The 22,348-nt window shown below is 41.6% G+C and overlaps 1 protein-coding gene across 1 annotated transcript; it reads left to right on the plus strand.

Annotated features, from left to right (window-relative positions):
- Nucleotides 1-424: 424 nt before the first annotated feature.
- Nucleotides 425-22,062, plus strand: LOC137874479 (FH2 domain-containing protein 1-like). Its single transcript, XM_068713168.1, has 14 exons — nt 425-562; nt 10,723-11,172; nt 11,450-11,608; nt 11,723-11,784; nt 13,355-13,457; nt 13,583-13,668; nt 15,316-15,416; nt 16,446-16,516; nt 16,982-17,089; nt 17,237-17,307; nt 17,414-17,531; nt 17,620-17,784; nt 18,694-18,789; nt 18,872-22,062. The coding sequence occupies exons 2-14, from the start codon at nt 10,750-10,752 to the stop codon at nt 21,140-21,142; spliced, it is 3,834 nt and encodes a 1,277-aa protein (XP_068569269.1). The 5' UTR covers nt 425-562; nt 10,723-10,749; the 3' UTR covers nt 21,143-22,062.
- Nucleotides 22,063-22,348: the final 286 nt, after the last annotated feature.

The following is a 22,348-nucleotide window of genomic DNA, read 5'->3' on the forward strand; positions in this document are numbered from 1 at the left end:
CACACACACACACACACACACACACACACACACACACACACACACTACACCGTGTGTGTAGTTAATTTGACATTAAATACTTCATGTGTGTTTGTATGTGTGTGTGTGTGTGTGTGTGTGTGTGTGTGTGTGTGTGTGTGTGCGTGGGTGGGTGTGTGTGTGTGTGCGTGTGTGTGTGTCTGTCTGTCTGTCTGTGTGTGTGTGTGTGTGTGCGTGCGTGCGTGCGTGCGTGCGTGCGTGTGTGTGTGCGTGTGTGTGTGTGTGTGTGCGTGTGTGAGCTCTGGAAGTCGTAAAAGAGAGAAAGCCTTCACTTCCACCTGAGTGATCACGCATGCGTAGACCGCCTTGGTTCGCTCTCCTCCCTCAAACGCGCACTCCACTCGCACGCGCTCACAGCCGGTGTCAGTAGTGTGCTTCAGTCGGCTGCGTAGCGCGCGCTGCTTGTGGATGCCCAGCCGGCGTCACACGGACTCAGTAAATCTTTGTTTTCTGGTTAAATTGGAGGTTTTTTAACGGAGGTTTCGGTTGATGAGAGTCCGCATCTCCGGAGCCGCTCACTCCGGTAAGTTCACACCTGAACTACACGCTGCACTCTTCTGCACTCTTTCCTTTCTCAGCCCTGTTGATTTGGGGGTGACAGTCACTTCACGTTAGCGCTGATCGGAATTAACGCTGCACGCTCTCGAGCCGCATAACACGGTGACGCTCCACGTCCACCAGACTACACTCACAGTTACACGTTTTAACGGAATAGTCCCACAAACAGCCTCTGTATGGGTCTGTTAGTGGGTTATATTGTGTTAAACAATCGGTAGAATAATTCGGCTGTTTATGTGACACTTAAAACTGACTTTAATGTGTTAAATCGTCTGTAATATAAAGATATATACAGTTTATTTATATGTATATATGATGTTTATTTAATGTCTCTTTGGTTCATGACACTTAAAGATCATTTTATCTCTTGTGTTAATATTTATAGAATATACATATATTTATATTATATTTATAATACTATAATATTTACTCTCCTGAGGTATTCCTGCAGTGTGATTGTGATATTTTATGATATATTCCTAGTTTATGGTGACCTGCAGTTGATCTTTGCTGCTCAGGATTAAGTTTATCTAAGATATCCAAATATTAATATTCAGTGTGTCTGTGATGAGTTTCTACTGACTGGTAACACTTCTGTTGTGCTTTTCTAGTGCTGATATTTCTGTTTATGATACTTTTATACTTTTTAAATCTTTAATCTTTGTATCTCACGAGTGAAAGTTGTGGTGAGTTTCTGCTGTTTTGTATTTAGGGTGTTTTTCTACATATTTAGCAGCTTTTCAGGCCTCAGGTGTTAGAAACTCACCTGACATGTCGACAGTCAATACAAACAACCAACAGCAGAAACTCACCTGCACGAAGGTGTGTTGCTCAAGAGCACTTCAGAACAGCTGCTGAGGGTTTTAAACCTGCAACCTCTCTAGTCTACAACGTGTCCTCTCTACTTCTGCCACTTCTGTGTCTGTTACCTGCAGCAGTCTGCTGTGTTAACGAGTCAGTCATTTTCTTAGTTGTTAACCTTTTAAAGGAAGTGCAGTTATTCTTAATACGTCTCTTTTTGAGACTGTGTGTGTGTGTGTGTGGTTCTCCCCCCCCCCCCCCCCCCCCCGGGCCTCCCAGCCTCGGTGCTCCCTCAGCGGGTTGAGCGGACCCCCCTGACCCCCCTGGAGCTCCGATGAAGGGGCTTCGGCGGGATGACATTTTAGATACAGGACTCTAGTTCGGGGACCGCCTCCTCTTGTGTTTTTTTTTTTTTTTTGACTGTTCTGTCGCCATGGTAACCCCAGAAGAGACGAGCGATGCTCGTGAAGACGGAGTGAACTTAATGCAGTCGCTTTCTGTGAGGAACAAAAGGAGCCGTCGGAGATTTAAGAAAACCCTCCAACACAACTGATGTGCTTTTCATGCTAATGTTGTTAAAAAAACAACATCAATGTGGGGGGTCCTCACTTCACCCCCGAATCACCATCACAACACACACACACACACACACACACACACACACACACACACACACGTGTTTACTATTGTTTGTCTGGTAAATAAAACGGAGGCCGTCTTCTCCTCCTGGGATGTTTTATTTGGGTTTCCAGGGTAAAAGAGACTCTGTTGTAGTCTGTGATTCTGGATCAACTTTGAAGTAGTTTCTGGAAATCGTTTGAGAGGTTTCACGGACATTTCTTGTTAGTTTCTGAGTAGATCCTTGGACAGTTTATTCGTTATTAATCAGTAAGTTTTAGGTAGATTGTTGGATGGTTTCTTTGATATTTGTTGGGTATTACTTGGTAGATTCTTGGATGTTTTTTGATTTTCTTTCTGGGTAATTTCTTGGATTGTTTCCGAGATACTCATTGGGTAGATAGTTGGATGGTTTCTTTGATATTTGTTGGTCTGATCTGCGTGGATTAGGCGGTGTGAACATGTTAGCACTCAGTAAGTCAGAGGATGTCGACTCTCGTTTCTGGGGATAACTTGATAGAATTTGAAAAATTAACATTTTTTGAGTTGTTTCAGGATAATGAAACCAAAACAGAGAGAAAGTTAAACTTCACTTTGTGATCAATAAGACATAACTTTGAAAATACCAAGGCGCACTTTGTATAAATGGAAAAAGCTTTTAATTAAACGGGCTTAACGCCAACATGTTTGAACTCTCCGTGTTCTTCAGGTCACGTTATAACATCTGACAGATATCTGAGGTTGGTGTCTGCTGCCAGGCCTTCAGAGTAGACAGGATAGTTAACACAGGTGCAGTCAAGAACATGGGTGTGTTCATAATTCGGTTAATTCTAACAATGCATCGGTGTCTTTAAGGCTATCAAGTCCATCTTAAATAATCAATGACATCGGATATTCACAAACGTTCACGTAGAAAACTAATTACAGAGAAAAATACCCACATTGATAAAGATTAATACATTTTACAGATTACATGTGAACACATCACAATAACGATATCATTTATTATTTTGTTAGAATTAACTTAATTATGAGCACACCCATGTTCTTGACTGAACCTGTTTTAATTATCCTGAAGTACTCTGAAGGCCTGGCAGCAGACACAAACCTCAGATATCTGTCAGATGTTATAACATGACCTGAAGAACACGTGAAACCCGTTTAATTAAAAGCTTTTTCATTTATGCAAAGTGCCCCGTGGTCATTTTAAAGTCTTATTCATCACAAAGTTAAGTACAAGTTTAATTTTCTCTCTGTTTTGGTCTCATTCACAGCTCAAACATTTTCATTTTTCTAATGCTAACACGTTTACACCAGAAACAAGAGTCTACAGCCACAAGCTGTGTGAGGATGTGCTAACAGAGTGCTAACATCAACATGCTAACATGCTCACACTGACAAGAATCTATGCAGAACATACCGATAAATATCCAAGAAGCCATCCAAAACTAACCAATGAATATCCAGAAAACCATCCAAAAATCTATCCAGAAATAACCAATAATACTCAAGCAAACCATCCAATAATCCAGCAAACCATCCAATAATCCAGCAAACCATCCAATAATCCAGCAAACTATCCAATAATCCAGCAAACTATCCAATAATCCAGCAAACTATCCAATAATCCAGCAAACTATTTAATAATCCAGCAAACTATCCAATAATCCGGCAAACTATCCAATAATCCAGCAAACTATCCATTAATCCAGCAACTATCCATAAATAACCAAAGAATATCCATGAAATTTGAAGTTTGTGTTTGAAAGCCACCTCGCTTTAGTTCTGGTCTCTGTTGAGAGTCGCGGTATCGATCGGGGAGGATGTACGGATCGGATGGGGAATCGGTGCAAAGATTCGTCTACTTGCCGATAGCCGATCCAGCGTTTTCGGAGGTATCGAGATGGGATCAGGGGGGATTTCAGATACTGCTGTCTGTATCTTTAAAAACTCAAATATTAGTTGTGTGGATATCTGAAGCTCGTATGTATATTCTGCTGTAATCCCCAAACGGAGACGTCACTGCTGGAGAAACGGTGTGGGAGCTAATCTGTCAGACTGCTGAGCAACAAGCAGCCAGACTGTAAACCTGAAATCACCAGAGAGAGAATATTTAAAGCCTGATGTGACTCACGAGTCGCTGTCTGGAGCGCTGTTCCTCTCCGATGGTCTCATTTATCCGACAGCGTCACCGTGATGCTGTCGGGGTGTTAAAAGATGTTATGATAATATTAATGATAATATGTTTTCTCTCTGACTGATGAAATGGAACTGATGCTTTTCTATTTGCTGTTTTTAAACACGTTCCTACTGAACACGAGTAACCCATTGATTTGAATCACTAAAAACTGGTTCATTGTCTGAAGAGACACAGAAAGATGTAAAAACATTAAAATAATTGGAAAGAAACAGGAAATGTGGAACCAGGAGCTCAAAGGGAATTAAACATATTTTGGACATAATTGTTCGTAATAGAGTTGAATCATTCCCCGAAATTCAGAACAGATTCCTGCTGACAAATCATCAATTCATCAGATCTTTACACCTAACTTTGATTTGGAACCAGAAACCTTTTGAGGACTTTCTTCTTAAATAAAAAGAAAAGACACAAATATCACATTAATGATGCTGTGTCTTTCTCACCATTCACTTTTATATTTACTATTTTTAAAACCTCTTTTTTTTTTTGTGCGCTATAAGTCTGTTCCATGAAGTAATATATATTTTACTGCAATACAACATTTCATTTTAAATCCTAATCACATGGACTTTCTTTTATTTAAAACATTTGAATACTTTCAGGTAATAATTGAGTTTTTAAGTCGACCAATCTCTAGTTTTATTGAGTCTTTAATTTAATAAACGGGGAGTTTGTTGGTTCTTTTGAAGTATTTGTAAATGTATACGTACTTTTATTTATATATGTATATGTGTGTGTGTGTGTGTGTGTGTGTGTGTGTGTGTGTGTGTGTATATATATATATATATATATATATATGTGTGTATATGTGTGTGTGTGTGTGTGTGTGTGTGTGTGTATATATGTATGTATATATGTGTGTGTGTATGTATATATATATATATATATATATATATATATATATATATATATATATATATATATATATATATATATATATGGACATATAACCTCAACAATTGTTCTCAGACTGGAATCTATCTGACCTCACATGTGAGTGTCTCGTCTGTCCTCTTTCCTTCAGAGAACCATCACATATTCTGTCCCGACTCACCATCTTGGGTTCAAAGCTTTCACATTAGCTTCACATTAAAATGCCAGAGACAGTTTTGTGTCACTGTTGAATCTTCAGAGAGGAAACGACAGCTGGAAAGAGGCTTTAAGATAACTGACAGCTGCTGAAGGAGTCTTTTTTTTTTTTTTTTAGTCCGAGGTTACTTTTAAATGACAGAATGGTCACGATGTCCACGTCCACTCCCTGGAGTGTTTGGACAGCAGCAGCTCTTTGTTCTTGTTTCACTGAGTTGTAGGTGGTTCACCTGTGTGTCCGAGACACACCTGACGACCGCTGAGTCATCTGGAAAGTTCTGCGTGGTGCAGTTTTGTGAGCTGGAGTTGGGCTTGAACGAGTCCACTAAGTCAGGTCTAATGTAAAAGATCAGGCTGCTGTTCTTCTTCATTTTTCACAGCTGTACCGATCTTAAATATATACATAGATATATAGATATGTGTATATATTTTTACGTTTGAAGCATCTATTGAGGTTTTTCTATAAACTTCAAATGTCTGTCGTCATATTTTATGACGTCGTTACCCTAAAAATGTAAATAATAGATTTTTTTGTGTGATTATAGTAATGGTGCTGTTAGATTGCTGCTGGACCGCCACGTTAATCCAGACTCCCGTTGAGTTTTTCGACCGCAGTACAAATGTTTTTAAAAGGATAAACACCTACAACTATGGATTGAAGCAGAATATTTCGTTGGATAAAAACATGTTGTGGATTTTGGAAATTATTTTTTAAATAATGCTAATATAAATGGAGCCCGATCTTTATTTGCAACAGTGCAGAAATGTCAGCTGTGAACGCAATGAGAAGAAAAGCAAAGCAAAGCTGTGCACCGCTGGAAAAATACCAAAACCATCAATGTGTTGGTTTGTAAGTGATCGTGTACATTATAAAATACAACACAAAGATAAACCGGCTACTCTATTATTCATCAGCTTCTCTAAAGAGACGTTCATCCTCTGGTTTCATTTAAAGTCAATAAAACTATCGACCTGTATATAAAGTACTTCACGAGTAGTAATATATACTTGTGTCTCAGGAGACATTTTACTGGATTATTTGTACTTCAACTATAATACTCTGAGTACATTTTGCTTTTAGGAGTTTTACGACCTCTTACAATCAGCTGCAGGCGATCTGTGTTTCATTCATCATCTCTCCTGTAATAACTGGTGGGATGAGTCATCTTTAGTCCTGAGGTCACGTTGTTTGTTCAGTGAAAGGTGTGTGTGTGTGTGTGTGTGTGTGTGTGTGTGTGTGTGTGTGTGTGTGTGTGTGTGTGTGTGTGTGTGTGTGTGTGTGTGTGTGTGTGTGTGTGTGTGAGACAAGAGAAGAGGTCAAATGAATTTGTACTGTAAATATTTGTCAGTGTATTATTTCTCAAACAGGTTTGCAGTGACTTGTGTGTGTTTTATATAATGTACACACTTTCACTGGCGGCCATGTTGGCTTCCCAGGTCAGTTCCATTGACCGTTGCCATCGCAACCGGTGACGCCCAGTCGAGGTTGCGTCACCGCCGTGAATAAATGACTTGATGAAATGACTGAAACAAACTTTTATTTTTTTGGTTTATTTAAAAGTAAACAATCAACTTCAAATCATCTTCAAGATGTTACAGTGATATCAGTACTTTACATGTATTAGTACTTTTTCTGTAATAGTATTTTCACATTGTAGTATTGGTACTTTTACTGTGACAGAATATTTTTAGAGTTGTATCAGTGCTGTTACTGTAAAATTATTTTCAAAGTGTAGTATTTGTACTGTCACTGCAGTAAATTATCTAAATACTTCTTCCTTCTCTGCTCCTGTTTGAACTTCTCATTAGAACAATTACTTCCTTCAGTTGACTCTGAGAGCAGGTGAACCACAACAATCCTGTTCAGCCAGTTTATTTAACAATACTGCTCCTTTATAATAGACACAGTTTGTAGAGTTGTAGTCCTAGAGGAGTCATCCTAGAGGAATCACCCTATCTCCTTAGAGGATTCGCACCTGAGGAATCGCCATATCGCCCTAGAGGAATCGCCCTAGAGGAATCGCCCTATCACCCTAGAGGAATCACCCTAGAGGAATTGCCATATCGCCCTAGAGGAATTGCCCTAGAGGAATCGCCCTAGAGGAATCGCCCTAGAGGAATTGCCCTAGAGGAATTGCCCGAGAGGAATCGCCCGAGAGGAATCGCCCCGGAGGAATCGCTCCAGAGGAATCGCCCTATCACCCTAGAGGAATCGCCCTAGAGGAATCGCCCTATTACCGTAGAGGAATCGCCCTATCGCCCTGAAGGAATCGCCCTGGAGGAATAGCCCTCACCCTAGAGAATTCGCCATCGCCCCGGAGGAATAGCTTCGGAGGACTCCTAGAGGAATCACCCGAGAGGAATCACCCGAGAGGAATCATTACAGAGGAATCCTTCTAGGAATCATCCGAGGACAAACCGGAGGAGGACATTGTCTCTGCTCTAGATTCCTCCAGCGACCTGAATACTGAGACCAAAGAGGAAATGGACGTTTGGAGCCTCATAACTGGGTCGGCTCAGAAAAGCTAAACCAACAAAGAGAACGCCGTTCGCTTCAGCGGCTCAGTTCACTGGTTTTGCTGTCACAGCAGATTTCCCAGCATGCATCTGAAACTGAGACACCCGAAGGTGTCAGCTGAGAGGCGTGAACATCTTGGAGCTGATGTGAAAACTCTCATACAAAACAGTTCAACAAAAATACACAGTGATGTAGAAGTACTCTGATCCTTTAGTCAAGTAAAAGTACCAATATCAACCTGTAAAAATACCCCATTACAAGTAAAAGTCCTGCATTTAAAATTCTACTTCAGTAAATAACTATTAACAGCAAACAAAGTATATACAGTAAAAGTACTTGAAGAAAATCAACCCCTGTGACTGATGTACCAGTAGTACTGGTAGTACAGTAGTTGTAGTAATACAAGTAGCACTAGTGGTGATAGTCATAATAGTAGAAGTTGTAGCAATAATAGTTGCCACAGAAGTACTAATGCCAGTGGTACTAATAGTACTACTACACATAATAGTTTTTTCTAGTACCTATTATAGCAGAAATAGCCGTAGTATGACTAGAACAATAGTAGCAGCTGTGGGATACTACAAATACGTTTGGTAGTAGTTAGTAATAGCTTTTGTAGTAACGTATAATAGTAGTAATAGTACTAGCAGTAATAGCCAACATATGGAAACAGTCAAATTATTTTTAAATTATTGCTGTCATAGTAGTAGTTACTAGAAGTTAGTAGTAGTAGCCACAGTAGTGAAATAGTAAAATCATTAAAAAGTTTAGAAATAAATATAGTAGCAACTTCACAAAATACTACTTGTAATAGTAGTTCTAGTTTTTATAATGGCAGTAATAGGTACTAGAACAGCAGTAGTACTACTAGCAGTAGGTTTGGTAGTAGTAGTAGTAGCCACAGCTGTGAAATAGTAAAAATATGAGAAAATAATATTGCTTTATTAGTAGCAGTACTAGTAGCAGCTGCAGGAGTACTAATAATGTCAGTCATAAGAGTAGTATTATAACTTGTTATATCAGCAGTAGTAGTTCTAGTAGAAGCAGTAGTATAGCATAAGCAGCATTGGTAACACTACTAGCTTTGTTAGTAGTAGATAATATAGTCGTACTAGTTGCAGCAATAGTAGTAGTAGTAGTAGTAGTTAAAGCCACAGTAAAGGTGTTAAGAAGAAGAATTGCATCTGTTGTTGTAGTAGTCGTAGTAGTAGTAGTAGTAGTCGTAGTAGTATGAGTCACACTAGTACAAATAGTTTCAATAGTAAAAGTTGTAGTGCTAATAAAGCCAGTGGTAGAAGTAGTACTAATAGTAATGCTAATAGTACTACAATACTAATGGCAACAAAGTTGTCGACCTCACGACCTCGTCAACCAATCGGGTCGGTTTATTTTTACATTCCGAGTTGCGTGATTGGACGATGTCAATGATGTCACCGTCACTTGAGTGCCAGGGAGACCTTTTGTTAATGAGAGATTGAAGATGGAGCGATGAGAGGAAAACAGATGAAACACAAACTGACCCCGATTCTGTCGTCTGCCAAGTAAACAAACTGCCATTGTTTGTAACCACGGTAGCGAATGGCAGCTCCACACACACACACACACACACACACACACACACACACACACACACACACACACACACACACACACACACTGCGTTCTCTTGCATTCTCTCCACAAGGGAACGAATGACGCACCGAACTCCATTGCAAATTCTGTTGATTATGTGTTTTCTTTGCATCAAACCAATAAAATGATTAAAATATTATTTTGAGGTATAAACAATTCAGCTCAACAAAGTCACAGATTGGTGACGACAATGAGAGCAAGAAGTAGGTAATTAAAATTTAACACAAATGGAGATATAGTAATCTTTGAATATTTTGGTATATTAATCATTTTGTTAATTCGCAAAGAGGATTTCATTAAATGAAAACGCTACCTTTTTCTTGTCCAAACATCTAAAGATATCAGTTTTAATATCAAACAAGACGAAGACAAACAACAAAAATCACAGCTGAAACTTGTTGAATTTTTGCCATTTTTCACGCAAAAATGGCAAAAATGACGAGTCTATTATCAAATTTGTTGCTAATTGAATTTCAGTTGATTGACTAAACATTTAAACTGTTGATGAATGCAGCTTTATTCTTGTATTCTGCACCTGCCCAAACGAATGCGTTATACATGTGATTATACAACCTTTAAAAAGATGACAATACTTTACAGTAAACAACTCAAAGTATTTCAATCAAACTAACACAAATGAAATGCAATGAAAGTGAGATTTTGTTTTTAAAAACAGTCAAGAACAAGAAGCAAGAATTCACAATAAGTGCTGAGTCATGTCCGACTAATCACTTTCATTGTGCCCATGAGCAAGGCAGCAGAATCACAACATCTTTAAATGGAGTTTGGTGGATTGTGCAACATTCTTTTCCCCCAAACAAATAAATGGATCAGCAGCAATCTCACACACACACACACACACACACACACACACACACACACACACACACACACACACACACACAGTCATCTTTAATTCATCAGCAGGAAGTGTACCTCTTTGTCGACATGTATCCAGAGCTTCACACGGGGGGACTCTGGATTGTGTGTGTGTGTGTGTGTGTGTGTGTGTGTGTGTGTGTGTGTGTGTGTGTGTTGAATAATTTAGCAGTGCAGGAATTTAGTGCGATGTGAGCCATAAAAGGACTTCCTGGTGTTTCCCTGTACAGTGGAGTGAACGAAGCAGAAGAGCAGTTATGAGTAGAAACATCAACATGTTCTTATTGTTGTGAATATTAACGTAGAATCAGTCCGACGAACAGAAATGTTCAAAGTTCTTCTCTCTCTCTCTCGTCTTCTGACCTTTGACCTCTCGATGTTCCTAAAGCGATGACCCACCTTCACCATCGTCGCCATGGTCGCCCATCACCGAGGTGACCTACCTGCCTGCCAGAAACCCCGCCCCGCCCCCCCCCGCCCTGCCCTCTTTGCTCCCGTCCAATCGACCGCGGTGATGCACGTGATGGGCGGCGTCTCCCCGGCCAATGAGAGGCAGGCTTTCTACCTCCAGGTGGAGGGCGTGGCCTTCGCCGAGCCGCCGTCTCCTGCTCGTCCTCCGTCGGGATCTTCTGATGTTGAAGTTAACCGGAGGACACTGGGTCCTCCTCCTCCACCTCCTCCTCCTCCTCCTCCCCCTCCACCACCACCTCCTCCTCCTCCTCCTCCTCCTCCTCCTCCTCCTCCTCCTCCTCTTCCAGGGCTAGCAAACCCTGTAGGAGGCCTGAAGAAGAAGAGGAGGGTCCGGAGTTTCTTTTGGAAAACGATACCAGAGGATCAGGTGAGGTCACAGCTCGTCATAGTAGAGCGTTATATTGACATATATTTTATATATATATATATATATATATGTATATGTGTATATATATATATATATATAAAACAGATACAATTTCACTTTCATATCTTTCAGTGGTTTTAATTTTTTACAAGCTGGGGTGTATTTTTTTTGTTTAAATAATGAAAACGTTACATAAATCATTATATGTGTGTGTGTGTGTGTGTGTGTGTGTGTGTGTATGTGTGTGTGTGTGTGTGTGTGTGTGTGTGTGTCGCAGGTGAAGGGGCGGGCCAACCTGTGGACTCAGGGCCGTGTGCAGCAGCAGTACCAGATCGACGTCCAGACAATCGAGGAGCTGTTTGGTCAATCAAACGCCAAGGCCACGCCCACAAGGGGAGGGACCACCAGGAGCTCGTTCAGAGAGGCCAAAGAGGAGGTGTGTGTGTGTGTGTGTGTGTGTGTGTGTGTGTGTGTGTGTGTGTGTGGACCGTTTCCACCTGGGCTCTGACCTCAAACTGACACTGTTCACCTCTACCTCTCTGTCTCTCAGGTCTCCATTCTGGACTCTAAACGAGGGATGAACGTCGGGATTTTCCTCAAACAGTTCAAGAGGTGAATCTCCTTTGTGACCACAAACACACACACACACACACACACACACACACACACACACACACACACACACACACACACCTGTGCTGAGATTTCAAAATGTGTGTACAAGTACACACTGCAAAAATATATATGTCCTGCATTCAAAAGCATTGTAGGAGCTTTCTTTAACTACTCTAGATACAGGCATTTAGTTGACCCGGTAACAGCTGACAGAGAAGGTGTTGAAGTGTGTGTGTGTGTGTGTGTGTGTGTGTGTGTGTGTGTGTGTGTGTGTGTGTGTGTGTGTGTGTGTGTGTCTGTGATGGCGTGATGTGTCTCCTCGCCCTCATCGCAGGGTGTTGTGGGTAAACACATGTGGTGATGCCGGCATGTTATGAAACGATGCAGACGCAGAAGTTCATTAACATGCAACTGTTGTTTCCAGGTCACATTAGAGGACAACTGTGGATGATTACACCCCCCCCCCCCCTCTGACCCCTCGGGGGTAACGATATTACATATAATATGATTTAATATTTAATGTAGCCATAATAGTAGAAATATGTATTTACAAAAGAAGTACAAAGAGAAGCAAAACGACCACAAAAAGACAAACAAACGCCACAAAGACACAAAACAACCACAAACAACACAGCTTGTTGTTGTATAATTTGTCCACGGTGACATCACAACGCTACGAGGAATTGAGCGTTTGTGTCGTTGTAACGTCCGCTATCAAAATACTTTTAACTTTATTAATAAAAATTAAAAAAGACAAAAAACTACATGGCTGCCACAACAACATGGACATCAGATTATTACAACACTGTCAAACATTGACGCCGTATTTCATTTTTAAAATGCATTCCTTTGATTTCTTTTACGCGTTTAGAGTCAGATGTTTGTTTTAGTGTCACGAGGGAGACACAACATGTCCTGAAGGTGTTGATGTTGTATCGACACGCTGAGACATAGAGGCATGAGGGACGCACCTGTTTCATAAACCACCTGTACATATAACAATATGTAACATCTATGTAACATATATGTAACAATATGTAATATCTATGTAACTATGTAACAATATGTAACATCTATATAACATCTATATAACATCTATGTAACATCTATGTAACATCTATGTAACAATATGTAACATCTATGTAACATCTATGTAACAATATGTAACATCTATATAACATCTATGTAACATCTATGTAACATCTATGTAACAATATGTAACATCTATGTAACATTAGCTTTATTCTCACAAATAAAGATTCACTTTAAAACTCAAGTTGTCCGTCTGTAGAGGACTTAAATTAGTCCTTAAGTCTATAAAATGAAAGTCCATCACAAGTCCCAGAGCTAAATGTCTTTAAATATTTTATTTTGTTAAACCAGAAGTCCAAAACACAAATATCATTTTACAAAGATATAAAACAGAAGAAATCACACATTTAAGAAACATTTGTGATTGATAAATGACTAATAGTTATCTGTAGGTTGACTTATTATTGACTCATTATTATTATTATTATTATTATTATTATTATTATTGATAGTAAAATGTTTGATCCTCCTTCAGGGCCAATCAGACAATAGTAGACAATATTCACCACGGCAACAGTGAGTCGTTTGGGGCGGAGCCTCTGAGAGAGCTGCTGAAGATGCTACCGGAGAAAGAGGAGGTAACACACACACACACACACACACACACACACACACACATACACACACACACACACACACACACACACACGTACGTGCATCATCATGTTGGTGTCTTCTTCTTCATGTGTTTCCTCTCCTGAAGGTGGAGAAGCTGAAGACGTACCGTGGAGACGTCTCTAAGCTCTCATTGGCCGATTCCTTCGTGTACCTGCTGGTTCAGCTCCCCAGGTGAGAGGACGAGCTCCAACACACTCTCCTGAGCTGTGTCGCATCTATCCATACATACATTTTATTATGCAACTTTACATTCATTTCTTCACTAAACATAGTTTTACTGTGGGTGTGTGGGGGGGAATATTTTTTATATTTTACATGTTTTTAATTAAATTTAAAAACAAACAATTTTATTTAATTTTTTTTACTGTATTTTTCTATTTTTTATTTCTTTATTCTTTTATATGTTTGATGTGAGGTGAGGGGTCTTTCACATTATTTTTATTTAAATTCTTTCTTATTTATTTAAAAAAATATACTACATTATTTGTATTTAATTACAAAAAACACTTATTAGGCAGATAATTGTTCTTTAATTTTTGTATTTTATAGTTTATATGGGTATTTCACATTTTTCTTTTTTTTGACTTTTAAAAAAAATATTTTTTGAACGCACACACTGATACCCACATTTAAGGTGTGATTGTATTTCTAATTGTTTTTATGTGGCTCTCTGGAGGAGACAACAAGAAACCTAACGAGTCTCCAAATAAAGACTAAAAACTCTCAATCAGACAAACGGAGCTTAAAGCTCTCAGAGCTTCTGGTCTCAGCAGATGGTGCAAAGCCTGATGGGACGTGAAGCAGTGGGGCTGATGGGAGTTTTTATTTTTAATTTGGAGAAACATTAGTGACAAACGGTAGCGTCCAACGGAGAGAAACGAATAATCAGCAATAAAACGTCCCGTTGTCTCCTTCCTCGACTCCTCCTCATGAGTCCTAACTGACTTACACTTAGATAAGATGTTATTCATTTATATATAAGATGTTGCTCATTTATATATAAGATGTTGTTCATTTATATATAAGATGTTGTTCATTTATAGATAAGATGTTGCTCATTTATATATAAGATGTTCATTTATATATAAGATGTTACTCATTTATAGATAAGATGTTACTCATTTATAAATAAAATGTTACTCATTTATAGATAAGATGTTATTCATTTATATATAAGATGTTGCTCATTCATATATAAGATGTTATTCATTTCTATATAAGATGTTACTCATTTATATATAAGATGTTGTTCATTTATAGATAAGATGTTATTCATTTATATATAAGATGTTACTCATTTATATATAAGATGTTGCTCATTCATATATAAGATGTTGTTCATTTATAGACAAGATGTTGTTCATTTATATATAAGATGTTATTCATTTATATATAAGATGTTGTTCATTTATATATAAGATGTTGTTCATTTATATATAAGATGTTACTCATTTATATATAAGATGTTACTCATTTATATGTAAGATGTTGCTCATTCATATATAAGATGTTCATTTATATATAAGATGTTACTCATTTATATATAAGATGTTACTCATTTATATGTAAGATGTTGCTCATTCATATATAAGATGTTCATTTATATATAAGATGTTACTCATTTATATATAAGATGTTACTCATTTATATGTAAGATGTTGCTCATTCATATATAAGATGTTGTTCATTTATATATAAGATGTTACTCATTTATATATAAGATGTTACTCATTTATATGTAAGATGTTGCTCATTCATATATAAGATGTTGTTCATTTATAGATAAGATGTTGCTCATTGATGTCCGTCTCTCTTCAGTTACTCGCTCCGCATTGAGTCCATGCTGCTGAAGGAGGAGTTTCCTGCAGCTTGTGAGGTCATAAAACGAGACGTTAGCGTCCTCCGCTCAGCCACCAAAGGTAACTATAGTATAGAATAACACCAGATTCTTTCTTTAGGTTTCAGAGTTTCTCCAGCATCATAAAACCTGGAGTTAATCACACAGACTCTCTCTCACACACACATACACACACACACACACACACACACACACACACACAATACAGCCTAACACGTGTATATTTTTAGCAGTTTGTGTGTGAACTTGTTAACTGCCTGAATTGTTCAATAATCCTCCATATGCTGTCAGTGACACACACACACACACACACACACACACACACACACACACACACACACACACACACACACACTCACACCCCCACACACACACACACACACACACACACACACACTCACACTCACACTCACACCCACACCCACACACACACTCACACTCACACCCACACCCACACACACACACACACACACACACACACACACACACACACTCTCTCTCTCACACACACAATCACACACACACACACACACACACACAATCTCACACACACACACACACACACACACACACACACACACACACACACACACACACACACTCGCTCTCTCTCTCTCTCTCTCTCTCTCTCTCTCTCTCTCTCTCTCTCTCTCTCTCTCTCTCTCTCTCTCTCTCTCTCTCTCTCTCACACACACACACAATCTCACTCACACACACACACACACACACACACACACACACACACTCTCTCTCTCTCTCTCTCTCTCTCTCTCTCTCTCTCTCTCTCTCTCACACACACACAATCTCACACACACACACACACACACACACACACACACACACACACACACTCTCTCTCTCACACACACAATCTCACACTCTCACACACCCACATACACACACACACTCGGGTGCAAACTGGGATTTCAGGATGATGAGGTGATTTTTTTAATATGTGTGAAGATGTTTCTTCCTCGCTGCTTCTTTCTGTTCTGTAATCTTTTTTTCCCCATGTGATGCTTTTGAAAGCAGAAACTGTTTGTTTGTTTGTTTGTTTACTGATGCAAATAAGGACTTCTTTGTCCTCCAGAGTTAATGTGTTGTGAGGAGCTTCATGCTGTTCTCCACTTGGTGCTGCAGGCTGGAAACCTCCTCAACGCTGTGAGTGAAAAAACTACAATGATGAAAGATTATAGCTGGAAAACAGATGGAGAGAGACGGTTGTTTATAGTCCTTATGTGTCTCTGTAGTCATTCTGCGTATCATTGAGGTTGTTCTGTATCGTTCGTAGTATAGTATATTTGTAGTTGCCTAGCATCTCTTTGTAGTCGTCTTGTGTTTCTTTGTTGTTCTTTGTGGTTGTTTCCTGCCTCTTGCATCATTCGTATTCATCTTTGCAGTCGCTTTGTGTCTCCTTGTAGTTGTTTTGTGTGTCTTTGTGGTTGTTTCCATCTTTGTGTTGTTGTTTTGTGTCTTTTTGTAGTAATTTTGCATCGTTTTCTGGTTACTTAACATTTCTCTACAGTCTTATTGTGACTCTTTGTAGTTGTTTTCTGTCTCTTTATTAACTAACTGTGTGTGTGTGTGTGTGTGTGTGTGTGTGTGTGTGTGTGTGTGTGTGTTCAGGGAGGTTATGCAGGAAACGCAGTGGGTTTCAAGCTGTCGTCCCTTCTGTCTCTGGCCGACACCAAGGCCAACAAACCTGGCATGAACCTGCTGCACTTTGTCGCTCTGGTCAGTAACCTGTGTGTGTGTGTGTGTGTGTGTGTGTGTGTGTGTGTGTGACATTTTGAGGTCTGGTTAACGGTGTTCAGGTTCAGGTTTAGAGGCGATGAGGAAGAAGTCCTGTCATGTTGTACTTCTCCTTCTCTTCTCCTTCAGGAAGCACAGAAGAAAGACACCAAGCTGCTGGAGTTCCCACTGAAGTTGAATCACGTCCAGCCCGCCTCCAGGTCAGACGGACTACATTTCCCATCAGCCCCCATCAGCTTCATGTCTCTTCCACCGCTTCCCAGAGGAAAGATTCAGTACGTGAATTATGTTTTTGTTTTTTCGTAGGGTCTCCTTGGAGACGCTGGACGCTGAACTTCAGTGGCAGACGTCTCGCACGCGCTCAGTAGAGGAGAGCGTCCAGAGAGACACGGAGCTGCTGCAGCAGCTGGACGGCTTCCTGCAGGTACAACACACACATACTGTGGTCAGTTAGTACTTTACGTGTACTACTACTCTGCCCGTGTGCTCATGTGTGTTTGTTTGCGTCTCAGTCGGCCACCTCGTCTCTGTGCTCGCTGCGCGACGCTCGACAGCAGCTGAAGAAGGAAGGCAGCGAGCTGATCGACTTCTTCTGTGAAGACAGAGAGACCTTCAGGCTGGACGACTGCTTCAGCATCTTCAACAGCTTCTGCTCCAGGTTCACCGCCGCGGTCAAGGTACGCACTGATACACAACAACTACATAAACATCAACAACAACTACATAAACAACTACAACATAAACAACTACAACATAAACAACTACAACATAAACAACATAAACAACAACTACATAAACATAAACAACTACAACATAAACAACATAAACAACAACTACATAAACATAAACAACTACAACATAAACAACATAAACAACAACTACATAAACATAAACATCTACAACATAAACATAAACAACTACAACATAAACAACTACATAAACAACTACAACAACATAAACAACAACAACATAAACAACAACTACATAAACAACTACAACATAAACAACTACAACATAAACAACAACTACATAAACAACTACAACATAAACAACAACTACATAAGCATAAACAACTACAACATAAACAACTACAACATAAACAACTACAACATAAACAACAACTACATAAGCATAAACAACTACAACATAAACAACTACAACATAAACAACTACAACATAAACAACAACTACATAAACATAAACAACAACTACATAAACATAAACAACTACAACATAAACAACTACAACATAAACAACTACAACATAAACAACAACTACATAAACATAAACAACTGCATAAACAACAACAAGTACAACATAAACAACTACAAAAACATAAACAACAACTTTAACATAAACTGAAAAGTAACTAAAGCTGTCAGATAAACGTAGTGGTGTAGAAGTAGAAAGTGGAATAAAAGGAGAATACTCCAGTAAAGTACTTTGTATTTAAGTACAGTAAATGTGTCAGTATCATATTATAGAACACTTTTCATAGACAGTGGACCTCTGCTGCCACCTGCTGCTCAGACAGAGAGATAGAAGTTAAGAAATATAAATAAACATAAAATCTTGTCCCTCTGAAGGAGAACATGGAGCGGGAGGCCAAGGAGGAGGCCCGGCGGCGGCGGCTACAGGAGCTGGAGGAGCAGAAGAGGCACTCGTGGGCCGGCAGCGAGGAGGTAAGAGGTCACGCTCACAGAAGGCAAACTTTAAAAACACACAAACAGCTCTACGAGTGACGAACGTGTGCTTCTGCTTTAGGTGGACGGAGCGGTCGGGTTGCGCTGCCGCAGCGAGGCGGACATGTCGGCCGCCGTGTCGCCGCACGACGACGCCCGGCTGCTGGTGGAGCTCCTGTCCCCGAAGTTCGGCCCGCGCTCGCTCTTCAACAACTCCCACAATCCTCTGCGACGCTCGGGGAGCTCCCGGCGCTCCAGGAACTCGTCGTCGGATGTCGCCGCTGACCGCGAACTGAGCACGCTGCTGGGGTTGGCGACCCCCGACCACAAAGAGGCGCGGACAGCTTTTCTATCGACCTCTCCCGAACGCAGAAGTCCGGGACACTCCGCTAAGACTCGACCGCAAAGTCCGAGGGTCTCGACATGCAGCTTCCCCCAAAACCAGCAGCCTCAAGCGGACCAGATGGCACCGCGACTAGACCGTACAACCGCCACTTACCTCAGCAACGATGCTAAAAACGCCATCGATCCGGCGCACACAGTCAAAACTACCTCTGATCTCAACCAGCAATCGGACCATAACAACAACGGCAAAGATCGACTCGCCGTTGGGCCGCTTTCGGACCCTAAATATGGTTTAAAGTCGGAACTCGGCAGAGTGAACAAAGCTGATCAGGATTTTAGTGGAAACATATCGATGGTTGTAGAGAGATGCACACTGGTGCCTGAGCTGAAAGTGTTCGGCGAGGTCGCCGGCCGTCACGAAGGGCCTCACGCCGCTCCGCATTGTCGCCAAGACGAAGAGGAGCGACCGGCCAAGAAGGTGCGGGATGACTCCCAGATTGGGAATGTGGAAAAGAAAGAGGAAGAGGAGGGAGGAGAGGAAAAGGTGGTCGTGTGGTGCGTGACGGGCGTGTGCGAGGCCGCCGGTGAGCTCGCCCACGCCGCCGACGCCCGAGCTGAGCGGGACCAGCGTAGGAGCGACAATCGGGGAGGGAGCCAGCAAGCTTCCTCTGCCCCAGCCAATCGCTCGCCTTCAGAACCTCAGCCGCCTAATGACAAGCCAGTGCCTGAACCCATCAGCAGCCAACCGGTGCCTGTCCCCCGCCGCGACGATCCGTCGCATCCCGCCTCTTCCCCCATGTGGCACCCGGCAGAGCCTGTGGCGGCCAATGGGGCGTCCGCTGTCAGCGCAAGGGAAGCTAAAGGAACTGCCAATCAAAGGGGAGCAGCAGAGGGCTCCACCAATGAGAAGAGGGATGCGGGGATCGTCCCAACAGGTGACGGGAGCAGAAACAAAACTGCTTCCTGTCGCACAGAAGCAGCTTCTGCCACTAAAGGAAAGGCAGAATCGGCAAATTCGTCCAAATTGTCCACCAAGAACCTCCCTACCTCTAAAACGCGACTCGCAGGGACGAAACCCACCTCCGCCGCATCCGCCGCCAAAATAAACAAGCCTCTCCGCACCCTCACGAACACCGAGAACCAGAGCATGAGGCGCGTCCTGCCCATCTCCCGGACCAGCAGAGGCGCTCCGACTCTGGGCAAACACCCCGAGAAGCCTCCCGGCCACCAGCGGGGCTCCTCCAGCGCCGCAGCAACCGCCGGTCCGGCCGCCCGCAACCTCAACGGCACTTCCCTCCGACGAGGAGAGAAGTCGGCGACCGCTCCGTCGTCCCGCCGCTCCAGCGTCCACAAGACGCCGGACCCCAAGGACTCGAAGGACCAGAAGGTTCCGGGTACTCGAGAGCTGAAACAGGAGGCGCAAAGGAGGCCGTCCATCCGAAAGCCGTTGGCGAAACCCAAACCCCCGCCGGAGGAGAAGATGTGTCGCTCCACGCTGCGGTCGCTCTCTCAAGGGAGTGGAGGAGGAGGAAGCGTCAGTGCTCCTGTTACTCCTTCGCACAAAGCCGGTACCCCTTCGTCATCGCCGCTTCCTGGTTTCGCCCGAAGCACTGCCTCTTCTTCCTTCAGACGAACCCTAACACCACTCACTCCTCCTCCTCCTCCTCCTCATTCGCCCCACTCTGGCTCAGTGTCCTCCCTTAAATCCTCCCCCAAGACCTCCACCTCCTCATCCTCGGCCGCTCCTTCCGGCACCATCTCGCCTTTCACCCGAACCGGCTCGCTGAGAGTCTCCTCCACCTCCACGTCATCCGACCTCCTCAAACCGTCCTCCTCCTCCTCCTCCTCCGCGCTGAGGTCTCAGAGCATCAGGGCACCTCCTCGGCCGCCGCTCCACGACCCGCCGGTTCCCCCTAGAGGCCACCGGCGGAACGACAGCGGCACCTTCTCCGACAAGTCCTCTCACTCCAGGGACTCGGGCAAGTCCACCAGGCCGAGCTGGAGATAACGGGAGGAATCTGAGGCTGCATTCCAACACAAAGACTAAGTGACTCCTTCCTTCTGCAGTGGAGGTAAAGGATGCATTCCAATATGAAGAATAGACTCCTGTTTATAAAGGAAAGAAGCACAAACACTGTCGAGATTAATTTGTCTCCTACGCATTCAAACCCATGCTGGTGGTAGAAGGATGCATTCCATTTTGAAGCGCTACATTGTGTCCACTTAGAGAGTTGTATGAGCTACTTCTGACCACCAGACTCCTTTGACAAAACCAGTAACTTAAGTTTAGTTTCCGGCCTACCGCTGCATCGGTCGGTTAGCCGGTCGGGTGGAAGAGAGCACAGATAACTGCTTCAGTCCCGCTCTGCAGAAACAGCTGTCTGACAGCATGAAGAGGTGACTTCTGGGAGTCCAAAAGTTTAAGATAAAGTCTCACTTTTGTAGCCGCAAAGCTTCATTCTCAAAACTTCACCAAGAACAGTAAAGCTCTGACTCCACTGAGACCCCAAACTACATCACTATTTATATACTTTTATATTTTACTAAGAGCTGAAAGCTCTCATGCATCGAGTCCCAGTGAATAGTTTTTGCATTCTGAAAGAAGTAAAGCATCAAAACATGAAGGAGGTTTTCAAGGAAAGATGGAAGAAGGAACTAAATGTCTGCAGCCATAAATGTGTAACGAGATTAACTTTAACTTTCACCAAGCGGAGGAGTCTCTGTCCACAATATGAAGGACATCAATGTATTTAAATACACAGTCAGTGGATACATCGAGACGTTTAAAGACGAGGAGATATTCAAACAGTCTGCAGTGCCAAGTTTGTTCATAAGAGGATGTTTGTACGTTTGTGTTTCTCTATTTATGTACGTATGATGTCAATATTTGATATATGTATAAATATATACTGTCTACTAAATAATAAAATATTATTCCTCCAACTCGCTTTGTTCACCGGAGCTCTTTCTTTTTATTTCACCGGAGATAATCGTTTAAACTGTCGGAAGACTTTTTATGTTCCTGAAGTTATTTAATATCAAATATATTAAGTACAATACAACTATATTTGTGTGTATTTTGTATGGCTGTAGACTCTTGTTTTCATATATATTACAGCTCATAGATTTAAACATTTAAACATGTTTGAAGGCAGAACAACATATTTTAATTTATTTATTTTTTATTTATTGTTATTATTATTTATTTTTTTTA

The sequence above is a fragment of the Cebidichthys violaceus genome, unplaced genomic scaffold (assembly GCF_023349555.1).
Source record: "Cebidichthys violaceus isolate CVI_PGR_0920_01 unplaced genomic scaffold, fCebVio1.0.p SCAF_19, whole genome shotgun sequence".
NCBI classification, from domain to species: domain Eukaryota; kingdom Metazoa; phylum Chordata; class Actinopteri; order Perciformes; family Stichaeidae; genus Cebidichthys; species Cebidichthys violaceus.